This window comes from Heliconius melpomene, chromosome 5 (genome assembly GCF_056956725.1).
Source record: "Heliconius melpomene rosina isolate 202511_hmr_F chromosome 5, ASM5695672v1, whole genome shotgun sequence".
Classification (NCBI taxonomy): domain Eukaryota; kingdom Metazoa; phylum Arthropoda; class Insecta; order Lepidoptera; family Nymphalidae; genus Heliconius; species Heliconius melpomene.
This window is the reverse complement of record NC_140393.1, coordinates 6,687,085-6,700,570: the sequence shown is the minus strand read 5'-3', so window position 1 is coordinate 6,700,570 and position 13,486 is coordinate 6,687,085. Positions and strand designations below refer to the sequence as shown.

The 13,486-nt window shown below is 32.2% G+C and overlaps 1 protein-coding gene across 1 annotated transcript in view; it reads right to left on the bottom strand.

Moving 5' to 3' along the window:
• The window catches only part of LOC146539094 (uncharacterized), a 43,517-nt gene extending 30,345 nt beyond the window's left edge, over positions 1 to 13,172 (bottom strand). The window contains exons 1-2 of the mRNA XM_085186001.1: positions 12,139 to 13,172; positions 5,160 to 5,399 (exon numbers count right to left, since the gene is read on the bottom strand). Coding sequence (XP_085042127.1) covers positions 5,160 to 5,399; positions 12,139 to 12,250 — 352 coding nt within the window. The 5' untranslated portion in view covers positions 12,251 to 13,172. The remainder of the gene's footprint in view (positions 1 to 5,159; positions 5,400 to 12,138) is intronic.
• Between the last annotated feature and the right edge of the window lie 314 nt (positions 13,173 to 13,486).

The window sequence follows — 13,486 nt, the reverse complement described above, 5'->3', positions numbered from 1 at the left end:
TTTATAGAAATATTGATTATTTTATAACCTCAAACAAAAAACATTAAATTTCAATTAATTTATTTAAATTTTAATTTTTGTATCTTACATATTTTTATTTTATATAAAATAAGTATTACTATATTTTTCTCGTACTGGTGCCAGTATTAAATGTGTAGTTTAAAATCGATAAAGTATTTATTAGTGTCATAGTAGTTTGATGTGAAAATGGGTAGAATATAGGATTTCAACATTTGATATTCAATGATTTTCATAAACATGCAAATCGTTTTACTCATTTTATTGACTCATTAGATTAGAATGCCTGTAGGCGCAAAAATATCTTCAAAATTAATATTTTTTTAGTTCAGAAATATATTAACATTAAACAGATGTGTATAAAATATTAACTTATTTGCTTGAGTGGGATTCGATGCCACAGTCTTAGCAGCTTACAGTAAGGCGTTCCACTGTGCCACTACGACCCCAATATTTACATACTGGTGATATTAGAAAATTAATTATTAGTAAATTATTATCTAATTTTTACATAAAATGGTCATAACGTTACTATCAAAGCGTTAATAGGTCGACATTATTCTCTCGTGCAAATCAGGTTAATTGCGTAATCGCTTCAATAGCAATAATCAATTGTTGTTAATATATTGTTGAAATATTATAATTATATAGAATTTCGCGCCTAATGTTTTTTAAATGGTTTTTTTCTATTGTAAATATACTGTCGCATTAGAGAAATTTGGGAATATATTTTTTAAAAAAAGTGATGCGAACGTACTTCTCTGTACATGTAAATAAAAATGAAAAAATAACTGTGCTTTCAGTTATTTCCACTATAATAAAATACAAGCAAATTATAATATATAGATAGATAGATAATTTTCAGAAAAGCTGAATAAATAATAGAGGGACTTATACAGAAAGATAGAGCATTCTCTGTACAGCAATATAGGCTACTTTTTATCCCCGGATCCTCGCGGATCCTCGCGGATCCCCCGCGGAATCGGGAAAAGCTATGAAACTTGAGTACCTACTTGGATATTTTTGGTAAATAGGCCTGTAGGCCTTAATTTAAGTAGAACCCAGTCAACAAATATGGTGTTAATTTCAAAACTCCTGATATGCATTATGAAGGCAAAATAATTAAAATATTTTATTTTCGAAAAAAGGTGTTTTTAATGAAACAATATACGGGTCATAATCAGAAAAAGTGCACATTTTGTGTCTTTTCTTGTCCCGCTACTTTGAATGCGTTTTAAAAATACAATTTTAAAGATAATTTAAATATTTTGCCATTTAAGATAAATTTACTTATTAACTTAAAGATTTTTGTAATATTTTAAATGTATTAAGGCTTTTAATAGTATTTTTTGTTAGTTGCAAAAAACTTTTCAAAATGCTTCCATACAATTTTTCGTGTCCCATTCACCACTTTACTTTTTAAAAATTGATTTGTTACGAATATTTATGGTTTTATTTGATTTCAGATATGTTTAGATTACTTTACTTTATGCATAATATTAAATAGAACTACTTTTATTGATACATTATTTAATAAATAATATATATTAATTAAGTAAATTTGTCCCAAAATATTGTCTTTTTGTTACTCAGGGCTAGTAACGTACAATTAAAATATGAACGCAATTATTTTGGATGGTATTTAATATTAGTTTTTATTGTGGCACCATTATTCGAAAAGTCAATGCTGTCGTAGCTACAACCAGTAGTGTTCTCGCAGCAGTTGAGGGGTTCAAATGTTTTAAAGGGAATGCGTAAAATTACATCTCAGGGTTATAAACGGCTTTTATTTTGGTAAGTATTCTATAATTTCGTTTTCTTGTTTATGTTATTTGCTTCTTTTTACAAAATCTCAAAAAAGAACGTCAGTGCTTGCACATGCAACACGTGGCTTATGAGCAAATATTTAAAAAGGTTAGAATTTCTCAGACTTCATTCTCAATTTCGTTATATTTCGTTACGTAACGAAACTAAGAAAATATGAAGCCTAGTTCACAATTACGGTATCAATGTTTTCTTATATATGTTTATAATAAAATTTTATCGAACCGGTGCTTGTATATGGAAGATATGTATATAAGAAAAAAAAATTGCTGGCATATGAAAAAAACTATTAGTGACTTTTCATAACGTAAAGTTACCAAAAATAATGATTTTTAAGTTTTTTTGCTTGTTTGCTTGTTTGTCTATGTGTTTGTGCACGCTAATCTCAGAAACAGCTGAACCGATTTAGTTAAAATTTATTTTTATTCTTTCTGAAATTAGTTGTGATTTTGTGATTTTTATTTTTTGATATATATTTTTGTATTTTCAGTAAGCGTAAGCTCCTATGTCAAATGCTGAAACAAATGCTATTTTTTTTTTTAGATATAGAGAACGTCTTAAAAAGACCAATCCTATTAAATATGAAGATATGCGGAATAAACACTTACAAAGAATTAAACTTAATTCCAATGATAACGACTCAAATTTTGATATATTTTAAAGTGAATTTAATTTTATCATTAACTTTGTGATCTCTAACTAGAAATATAAGTTTATTACGTTACGAACTAGCATTATTATATTGTTAATATTCTCACTTTGTTATGTTTTCTTCGTACATTTATAATCTGTTAATTCAACGATTGGACCTTTAAAATTTTGATCTGTGTCTCATTAAATAAAAAAAACAATAGTTTTATTCATATAATATCGTTATTTTGTAGTGTATAATGCCTTATGTCATCAGTTTCGTAACAAACTTTATCAGTGTTGTTACTTATCAGTTACGTTACGAATTCGAAAATGTCCACTTTTCTGATTATGACCCATACACTTTTCATATGATATTGAAATTTTCTATTAATATTTAGAAAATATCTATAGATTTAAAATTAATTTATTTAACTTTTCTTTTTGCTTAAGTAAATACAGACCGCGTATATACTCTAAAGAACTAGCTAGTGTGCTAGTAGATACATGGTACACGGTACATGCACACAAGAACTGGTAAAAGCCAGTGCATATTATTTTATTTAGCACTGGCCAGTCACAGACGTACTCGTATCTGAGATTTTACAACCTACAAGCCCATGTGGGCCCGTAAGCCGTAATGGCGACGATCTCTGTGTTACAATGGAGCAGTAAAGCGCGAACGTCGTTTACAGCCTGCGGTTTGGAAATTAAAATCTGACGTGCCGATACGATGATGGAGAAAGTTCATGGGTTCGTTTGGACTTGCTGTTTTGTAGGGTAGTTTCGTTTTTTTTTTCTATTATTTTTTCATGTGTTTGGATATATGTAGGTACCATAATTACTTGGTATTCCTATTAAATCTGTAAGAAAATGGATGCGAAGAGCCGAAGGTTGAGCTCAGTGACGTGCCATTATAAAGGCCTATGTCTAACAGTATCGAAAATTGTCGAATATTTTTTCCTAAGAATGTTGTGAATTCTTAAAAATGCATAATAACTAGATTATTTTTATATAAATTATTGATGAAAAATAATCCACACACTTCTATATAAGTAAGAAGTATAAAATTAGAAAAGTTCCTATCGCTTCACGTTCGTGATTGGCATAATGCTAAATGTTCTTTACCGCAAACCATAATTTTGTTTATCGTTAGATACTAATGTAGAAAAGACTTTAATCGCCGGATCGTTTAGTATTAGCTTTTTTCTTTTTATTATATTCTTAGTTCTTTCATTGGGAAAATAAAATTTAAAAAAAAAAAGTTAGCGGTAATTGTAATTTTTTCATATATTATGAATTTATATTTAGAGTGGTAAAGTAAATAATACATATATAAAATATTTCATAAAGTTGAATAGTTCTATTAATATAACAAAAAAAACTATATAAAAAATGACTTTGTTACCAGTGTAAATCGAACCCAGAACCACCAAAAACTACCAAATATAATAATTTCACAGTCTATTCGTTCCGTTATTATAGACACGTTTAACTAAAACAGATACGACAATAATTAGTTAATCTAACACGCATGGTTTGTACGCTTGCCCAATTTGATCTAGCCGTATTAGGATCTAATATAAATGTAATTAAATAAATATTTCTAAACAAAATTTGAGACCAAGGCGCTGGTGACAAAGGATGACTGTAAACGCAAGTGGTTATGGGTTCGATGCCCACTAGAGGAAATTCAATATTTCTTCTTTGCTCTGGTGTCGGTGTTGAGTTCCACCACTCAACATGCGATGCCTCCAGAATTCAGGGTAAAGTGAGAAACGAAAGCTGTGTTCCCTTTGTCTATCCTGCTGCGTGCGGGATACAGCGTGAAGCTGATTTAATTATTTTTCTTTATTACTGAATAAATTTGCTGTAACTAATAGCTATTTTGTTCTTTAAATATTTGACTTTTGACTAAATAGGACAGGTAGTATATCTATTTATAGTTTTTGATGATGGTTGTGGTTTCGGTTTCCACAGTAGTGACTGTGTGAACAAGAGCTCAGGTTTTTTTTTTCATCTCTCCTATTTAGAATTGTCATTAAAATCGAAGGAATGTCTTAATATTAGGCAGACATCGACTGTTCCTTGTCTACGTAGAGTAGGTAAAGATATGCGGATGCGGTGTACGCGAGAAGAAATAATTATTAACAAGTAAAAATTTATCGAAGCCGTCATGGCACAGTGGTGGTATGACGTAAAAGCGACTGTAGTACGTTTGATTTTCACTCGGTAAAATTAATTATTATTTATTAATATTTTCATTCACACTCTTTAAGGTCTTAACACTAGGTGCTCAATTCCTGTCCTGCTACACGTGGGAAACAACGGGAAGCTAATAAAAAGAAAAAAATTATAAGTATGTATAACTAGCGGCCCGCTCGCGGTTTCACCCGCGTGAACTATGTTATTATTAATTTCTGTCTCCATGACCACGTCCTAGTGACGTCTATGCAAAATTTGAGACTCCTAGCATCTGTGGTAACGAAGTATCATACAAACTTTCGACCCCAAAAACAACCCCTTAGAAGTCGAATATTGCAAATTCCCGTCTTAGCGAGCACCTACGTCCTATAAGTAACTCCTATGCAAAATTTGAGATTCCTAGCACATGTAGTTTCTGAGATTTCGTGATCAATGAGTGACCTTTCGATTTTATATATGTAGATAAGAGAAACTGAACTCACCTCTACCACTTCTACCAACAAATCGTAGATCATTGAACTTGGCTACTCTATTCTTCATAACAGCTGTATTATTCCTTAGTTCCGCTGAGCAGTTCTCGTCGTTGCCAGCTCTGACGGTGACTTGGGTACCGTCGAGCACGTCGCCCAACGCCACTACCTTGAAACCACCTGGCAGTGTCTTGTTCGAACGCCAGTGTAGGGGTAGCTGCGAGCACATGTAGTCTGGGCTGCCGGTCCGTACTGCGAAACAAAAGTATTATTTTACTTAAATATATAATTAGATTTTTCTATATAAAATTTACCCTATTATGGAATTGGCATTAAGTTATTCTTCATAAAAATTATTAAAATCTTTATTTGCAAAAAAAAATAAAGAAAAATAAATACAACTTACGTTTTAAAGCATTTAGTACTAATAATCTAAGTTTGTATATTTGTTTACTATATACAGCAAGTGCGTTAACTGTAACGTTTTTCCCGGTAGTGTTTAGTGACGTTTCGTATGACGACATCACTGCGTATTTGGTATTATCTTTATTGATTCAAATCCCATTCGTCGACATATTTATATGTTTAATATAGAATATTATAATATTTATATTTATAGGTCGGTGAGACCGTCATGGGGCACAGGCACAGGGGTGTGACTGTAAACACGACGGTTGTGGCCTCGATTCCCATTCGGGGGATTGAACTAATACATAAAAAAAATAAAAAAATCTACTTTATGCTATATCCCGCACACAGCAGGCAGAGGGAACCTATTGTAACACTACGTTCTACTAATTTCTGGAGGTATTACATGTTGAGTGGCAGAACTAAACGCCGCGATTTGCCTTGATCCCAGAGCGAAGAAATGGAAATATAAATTTAAATAAACATTTACTTACGTCGAGTGGGGATCGAACCTACAACCAGTCTGTTTTACAATCACACTTTGCACTCCTGAGCCAGGACTGGTCTCAATGAAATGAATCTTCATTATGAATATTTTAATTTCTCCGCTCTGATATCTAGGCAAAATGCGGCGTTGAGTTTTACTACTCAACACACAATGCATGCAAAAACACTTGCCTACACTGCTATGTGTGGAATGTGTTGGTGAAGTCAGTTGTGCCATTGCCACTCTACAACTACTCTTAATATTTTAGATGCGGTTAAATTCCTTATGGAATTTCATAAGAAATAATAGTAAAACGACGTGAAATAATCGTGAATCAACAAAATGTCTATTTGATAGAATTCGTGGTCACTAGAACTTGGTCTTAATGGGAACAGTGTCTAAAACTAGGTTCCCAAGTTCACCCTGCGTACCCTCCTATGCGGAATACAACTCGAAATTAAAAATAAAACCTAAATTACCAATTTCTTTTGTCTGCATCTAGTGTACACTTATTTATATGAAATAAGATAAAGAAAAATAAATTAGGCATAAATAATTGTCCGAAGTTGAAATGCATAAAAGAAATTCATTTTTATTTTCCTTGAAAATTTTTAATATAATTATTATACTATTAATCTATCTATCTATATATATAAAAGGACTTGTCCTCACTGACTGAGGTAAGACGCACGCACAGCCGTAACTGCTGTGCGTAGAAACATGAAATTTGGACAGATGTTTACTTTCGTAATCTGGACATCCACTAAGAACGGATTTTGGAAAATGTTAACCCTAAAGGGGTAAAATAGGGGTTGAAAGTTTGTATGGAAAAAAAATTAAATCGGCATCGACTTTTATAAAATTTGAAATTTAGATTTTTAAAAGTATTTAATTGAATACGTGTTTCATAGTTTTCTAAAATTCTCCCCCTAAGGGTGCAAATAAGGGGTTGAAAGTTTGTATGGAAAACTCTTTAAATGGCCACCGATTTTTATAAAATTTAAAACTTAGATTCCTAAAAGTATTTAATTGAACACATGTTACATGGTTTTCTAGAATTCACCCCTAAGTGAGCTAGCGAAGCTGCGCGCGTCCGCTAGTATATATATAAAAGGGCTTGTCCTCACTGACTGAGGTAAGACGCACGCACAGCCGTAACCGCTGATGGTAGAAACGTGAAATTTGGACAGATGTTTACTTTTCTAATCTGGACATCCACTAAGAAGGGATTTTGAAAAATTTTAACCCTAAAGGGGTGAAATAAGGGTTCAAAGTTTGTATGAAAAAAAAATTAAATCGGCACCGATTTTTATAAAATTTGAAATTTCGATTTTTAAAAGTATTTAATTGAACACGTGTTTCGTCGTTTTCTAGAATTCTCCCCCTAAGGGTGCAAATAAGGGGTTGAAAGTTTGTATGGAAAAATTCTTAAATCGCCTCCGATTTTTATAAAATTTGATATTTAGACTCTTAAAAATATTTAATTGAACATGTGTTTCATGGTTTTCTAGAATTCACCGCCGAAGGGTGCAAATAAGGGGTTGAAAATTTGTATGGAAGAATCTTTAAATCGCCACCGATTTTTATAAAATTTGAAATTTAGACTCTTAAAAATATTTCATTGAACACGTGTTTTATGGGTTATTAGAATTCCCCCTAAATACGCAAGTGAAGCTGCGCGCGTCCGCTAGTATATATTATGTTACATAGAGTTCCTAATTAGATGCTAATAAGGCTGGTAATCTAACATAATATATGTGAAACAGTTAATTGGAAATACCATAAAAAAAGAACAAATGAGGAAAATAATTTTAAATTTAGTTTATATAGCTCATTGCTCCTTGTATCGTCAGGTCATATTTATATTAAATGAGTAATTAAAATTACTTGTTGATAAGACCTAATCACACATATATATATGTAGCGTTGCCTAATTATTTTCATACATAATAAATATATGTATATATTAGAACTGGTATAAAATATAATAAAAACGCCGTCATGGCGTTTGAGGCATTGCGTGTTGAGGCGGATCTCAACACCGCACTATCCCTCGATACTAGAGCGAAGAAATGAAAATATTAAATATTTTATTTCTTCAAGTGGGAATCGAACTCACAACCTGTCCCGTTTATAAGTCATACGCTTATACTCCTGCGCCACGAGTGATCTTAATTAGTTTTTAGCATCAGCGCATGTAGAGATATTTTTGGGGGCCCTGGACTTTTCCAGGCCTACCCCCCCAGCCTTTGAACAGATATAGCCGTGTAAGTGTTCTTTTTTAAATTTTATGTAAGTAACAACTTTTGGGGTAGGCATCAGATTACTCTGGGGTGGGCACAACCCCCCCTCTTCTACGTCCAAGGTTTCTAGACGATACGTACAACATTCTGTATCGAATTTCTTAAAAAGTAGCGGTATCCGACGCGAAAAAACCCATTAATAGTTTTAACTGTGGTTTCTCTATTTACGGAAGCTCGGGCTGTACAAATTATAGGCCACAAGTAACTGCGGTTGACGCTTCATGAAGGGCTGGATGCGTCTCCACTGTGATGACGCTCACAATCTTTTAGGAACCAGCTAAATTGATTTTACCTACTCGTACTGTAATTTAGTTAAATTAGTTTTATATTGAAAAAACTTATTAGATTCTCTGATGCGGTATGGTTATAGAAAGTAAGAACGTATTGTTTATAAGAATAGCATGTCGTTTTAGTTTTGGCTTCTGTCAGTTAATGCATTAATTTTAGTTCTTTTTTTTTAATAATTTTAATTGTATTAATACAATGTTTTTTTTTTTAAAAGTCATGGTGGCGCAATTAGACAGGTGCTGGACTATGCACGCGATGATTATGGCTACTTCACTAGGGAGAATGATTTTCGGTCTGGTGGTTCTGGTTCAGTGTTGAATGAAAACGTAAAATAATATGGAAAATTTAAAAAGAAAGCTAATGAGAGCTCTAGGTGAAATATAAAAATCAAGATCATCTTATATGGAATCAATATTTTGAGGCCAGTCCGCCACTCAACAAGTCCAGAATTCAGCGAAAAGTGGGGAACGGAAGTGTCTTAATTGGAATGGAGTGCCTTAACTCTAGGATCTAAGGTTCCCTTTGTCTACCTTCCCTTTGGATACGATGTGAAATTAAAGAGACAGGGAAATTTTTAAGACTTTATTTCCAAAGGTCAAAGGCCAAATCGAATGCAACGATTTTTTTGTTGTCCTGTCAAACCTACGGGTTGTATCTATTGTTTTCAGGTTAAACAATGGATTACGCACTGTCCAAATAGAAGTTGTTTCACGCTAAACCGTTGCTTCATCGAGGTATCGCGAACTTCCACATTGTATGCACGGTCACAAATAGATTCGGTGAGGGACAGATATGGAGGGCCAGTGCCACCTCTGACCTCATTAGCTCCCATTGAACGGCCTCATTACCATGAGTGCTTTTACGCCTCACGCCCCATGCTAGACTAATTGTCGCTAATTGTAATAAGCTTTGTTATGTCAAGCAGAAGAAAAAGGTGTCCAAATGTGTAGTAAATGTTACTATTCTTTCTATTCTTTTAACTTGGGTATAAAAATATTATTAATAGTGGATAAAGTAATAGTTCTTGTACTAAATATAAGTAGAAATGTAAGTTGAGATATTTTAAATAAATAAAAAAAAATGTCTATCATTTTTCACAGCTTAATATACGTTGAAATTACACAGTTGCTGATGTTTTGTGACTATAATTAGACACAAAAAAATCTAAAAAGAAAACAAATAACTAAAAAGTACTGATAATCTGCTAACAGCTGAATATCTCGATTATGGCTAAGGTGACTCTCGATCAAGTCACTTTTCAAATTAAAAAAACTAAATCAAAATAGGTTCATCCGTTTGGCACCTATGATGCCACAGGCATACATACAGATACACACATAAGAACTTTTTAACGACATAATACTGAAGAAGTAAACTATTAAAATAGTTTTATAATCGATGCATACATAGACAAATCTTCTTTTGAAAAATATAGGTATTACTAGATATTATGAGGCTCCTTGGCAAGATTTAATTGATAAAAATAAAAAAATATATTTGGTTATAAAATATTTCAATGGTGGTTGTTCTATTATTATTATCCTGTGACAAAAATCGACAAATTTTTGATGGAATATGTTTATCATTTCATTTAAGGATTTTCTTAGGAGGGCCAGGAACCATCACTGCTACTATCGCGGAGTAATAAGAGCAGAATAAGAAATTTAGGGAGAATATTTGTTTAAGTACACACATAGTTACCAAAAATGAAGTATAATAAAAAAAGGAACCTAAATATCCTGTCCAATGGATGCCTGCATCCAAATATAATTTTTAGGTTCCTTTTATCCAAAATACAGGTCTTTTGGTTCTCAAAAGGAAAGAAACCGCAACCTTATATCACTACTATCACTTTGTTTATCATTACACTAGGATAACTTTTGCCGGTCTGTCTGTCTGTCAAGGCTTTTTATCTCAATGTTGCTTGGAGGTGTCAAGCTGAAATTGGAGCAAAGAAAAAAATCTAGGTTCTAAGTCAACGCAATGAAAAGATACGAGTTTATATTTATGCAACGATTTTGCTGTCGATTTCAAACAAAATATTAGAAAAAATATAAATCGTTGTAAGTAATTTATTTTCTCTTTTCTTAACATATTAGCCCTATAATAAAATTAAATAATTACAAATAATATATGCCGATAATTAAATTGCTGACGTTTCTAGGAGAATCGTGCACATATCTATATCTACGTGTTTTTGTTTTTTAGTTACGTTTATATTTGAAAATAGTGAATTTCAACATTGTCAAATTAAATCACAATTATTTTGTTTCCGAAATTACAGATGTTTCATTAGATTCTTTTTGTTTATCCTACATAATAAATAATCGAAGATGGAGCGAAGCGAGTTTGCCTAATATTGTTTATTACTATTTGTAATATAAGAAAATATCAAGTAATTAAGATATAGACTTAACGTCTTGGATAATTGTAAAATTTGTACCTACTGACATATTTGAAAAATTGCAAATTTTTATTTAATTCTAATCATTAATATTTAACAATTATATTTAGTAATATATAATTAAATAATAATAGCTTCTGTGTTGAAAGAATCAGAACGCTAAAATATTTAATACGCTTTACTTCCAGTTCTATTAATGACATATCATTAAGTTTAACTTAAGTATGAAATTAGTCGTTTTTAGAAAAAAATCGATATCTTCATCGATTATTCTTTTAAGTTAGCATTTAGATTGATATAAAATATTTTATTTATTATTAGAAATGCGTTGATGTCTTTTATAAGAAGCAGTATAATTTCAAGCATTTATAAAAAATATTAATTAGGAATATTGTAAAGTCAATATTATTATAAACGAGCTGAAGATATTAAGAATTTTTAATATTAATTTATTTTCTAATTAGTGTCTAACAAAGATATAAAGAAAAGTATAAAAAACCTTAGTATTCAAATACAGTATTCCATTGATTATTTATAATAATAGAAAATGAATATTAATAGAACTAGTTTCCCATTTCGAATAAACAAGAAAAACCCAGTCTGGGTTTTTACGTTGTAAGAAACAACGAAATGAAAATTACTTGAGGTGCTCTCCAAATTTAACAGAAGTGCCTTTCCAATATATTAAAAAAAAAACAATCTATAGGAATACGATGTTCTTCTTTTCTTGTTATATAATATTTTATTTTATTTAGCACATTTTATTATGCAAATGTATAAAATGGTTTTTTGAACGTGATTAAAAAAAATAGGTGATATGAATAAAAAATATCTATTGAAAAAGTAAGGAAGATCTATGTATATGGTTAGTTTATAACTATTTTAAACGTATTTACATACAAAATTAACATTTTCACTCAAGTAGCACATACTTCGTTAGTTGTAACAAAATTTTCTTGATATTTTCCTTAATATCTCATCTTTTTAGACGTAGTATTAGATAAAAGAGGTATTTAATAACAAAATTATATATATAGAGTATTACATAATAATTTTAATATTTAGTTTCTTCATATTTTTATGTTTTTTTAAACGTCTCACCGAGGTCAGGATGTTCGCCCAGCGTTTCGTCGATGATGGACTGGAGCCACCAGGGCTCGAGCTCGGCCATCTCGCGGCGCCGACGGCCCCTGGACTCGTACGGCAAGTGCATCCTTTACTGCAGCATCACCCCGCCTTCCGCCTTTTACACTTTGAGACCTCAAACTCCTAATGAATTTCAGTTGATTTGTCAATTAATTTAATCTTAAATTCACAAATGTTCTTTGTTTCGCTGTTTTTGTGTTTTAATATTTAACTGCTTAGGTATTCACTTTCTCTGCGCTCGCGCACGACCTTTATACCTGATGAGTAATAGGTTTATTGTCACGCGTATACCTTCAAACTTCTGGCACCGATTCAAAATTTTTTATCACTTTTTATTATTCATCAATTTGTCACTTGTTTATAAGTTTTGTTTATAACACTAATAAATAATGAGTATATTGACCGCGAATTAACTAAATAGAGATCTTTGAATTACTTTTTAATAGTCTATTTATTAAAAAAAAACTAAAAGAAGAATTAAGCAAACTAAATAAACAAGCTCACTCGCGTTTTAGTGTACATTTAACGAAACGATGTAAACAACGGAGATTTGCATAATTTTTCCTTAACACAGTCAGTATTTACGTATACTAGCGGGAATCGGGACAGACCTTGAAGCTGGCTTCAATTTAACTTTCGTCATTTTCTATGACTCACGAGTTAGGAGGCTGCTGCGGAAGTGTCCAAAATATCTTCTATCATAACTGAGGAGAAGTTCCCAGAAGTTTGTATTGTTTTTGCGTTATATATTCTCACGCGGATACACTCGCTGTCATTAATAATAACAGCTGATCGCGTGTAAAAGATATTTCCCCACGTGCTGCGTCAGCGCCGGTTTCCTAATAGATCGTTATATTTTTTGCAAATATTAGCGTGAGTCCGGTACACAGGTATTTACCGTACGTACGACGTGCGTTGGCCGGTGAGTCACGCGGCGTGACTGGAGGGACACGTGTTCGCGGCCCGCGCGCCTCTCTATTACTGAGCCGTCGCCATTCTGTCACTCGCTGCCTCATTCTCTGCGGACAATCTGTGGTCTGGCCACGCTTCATTTGCCGGGAAAATATGCGATGCGGCCTCTCGCTTCCACTTGTCATATAATGTATGGGTGCGAGCGGAACGTAAACAAGTTTTATATGATCTAACATTTTTGTGGGACCATTATTGAAAGAGAAATATAATTATGTTTTTCACTCTGAACTCTAGCTTCGTATCTCGCTCTCGTTTGTGGTCAGCAACGAAAGAGACGTCTATATAAATTAACTGAAGTCTTCAATTGTTTTTAAACTTTCAGAGATAAATC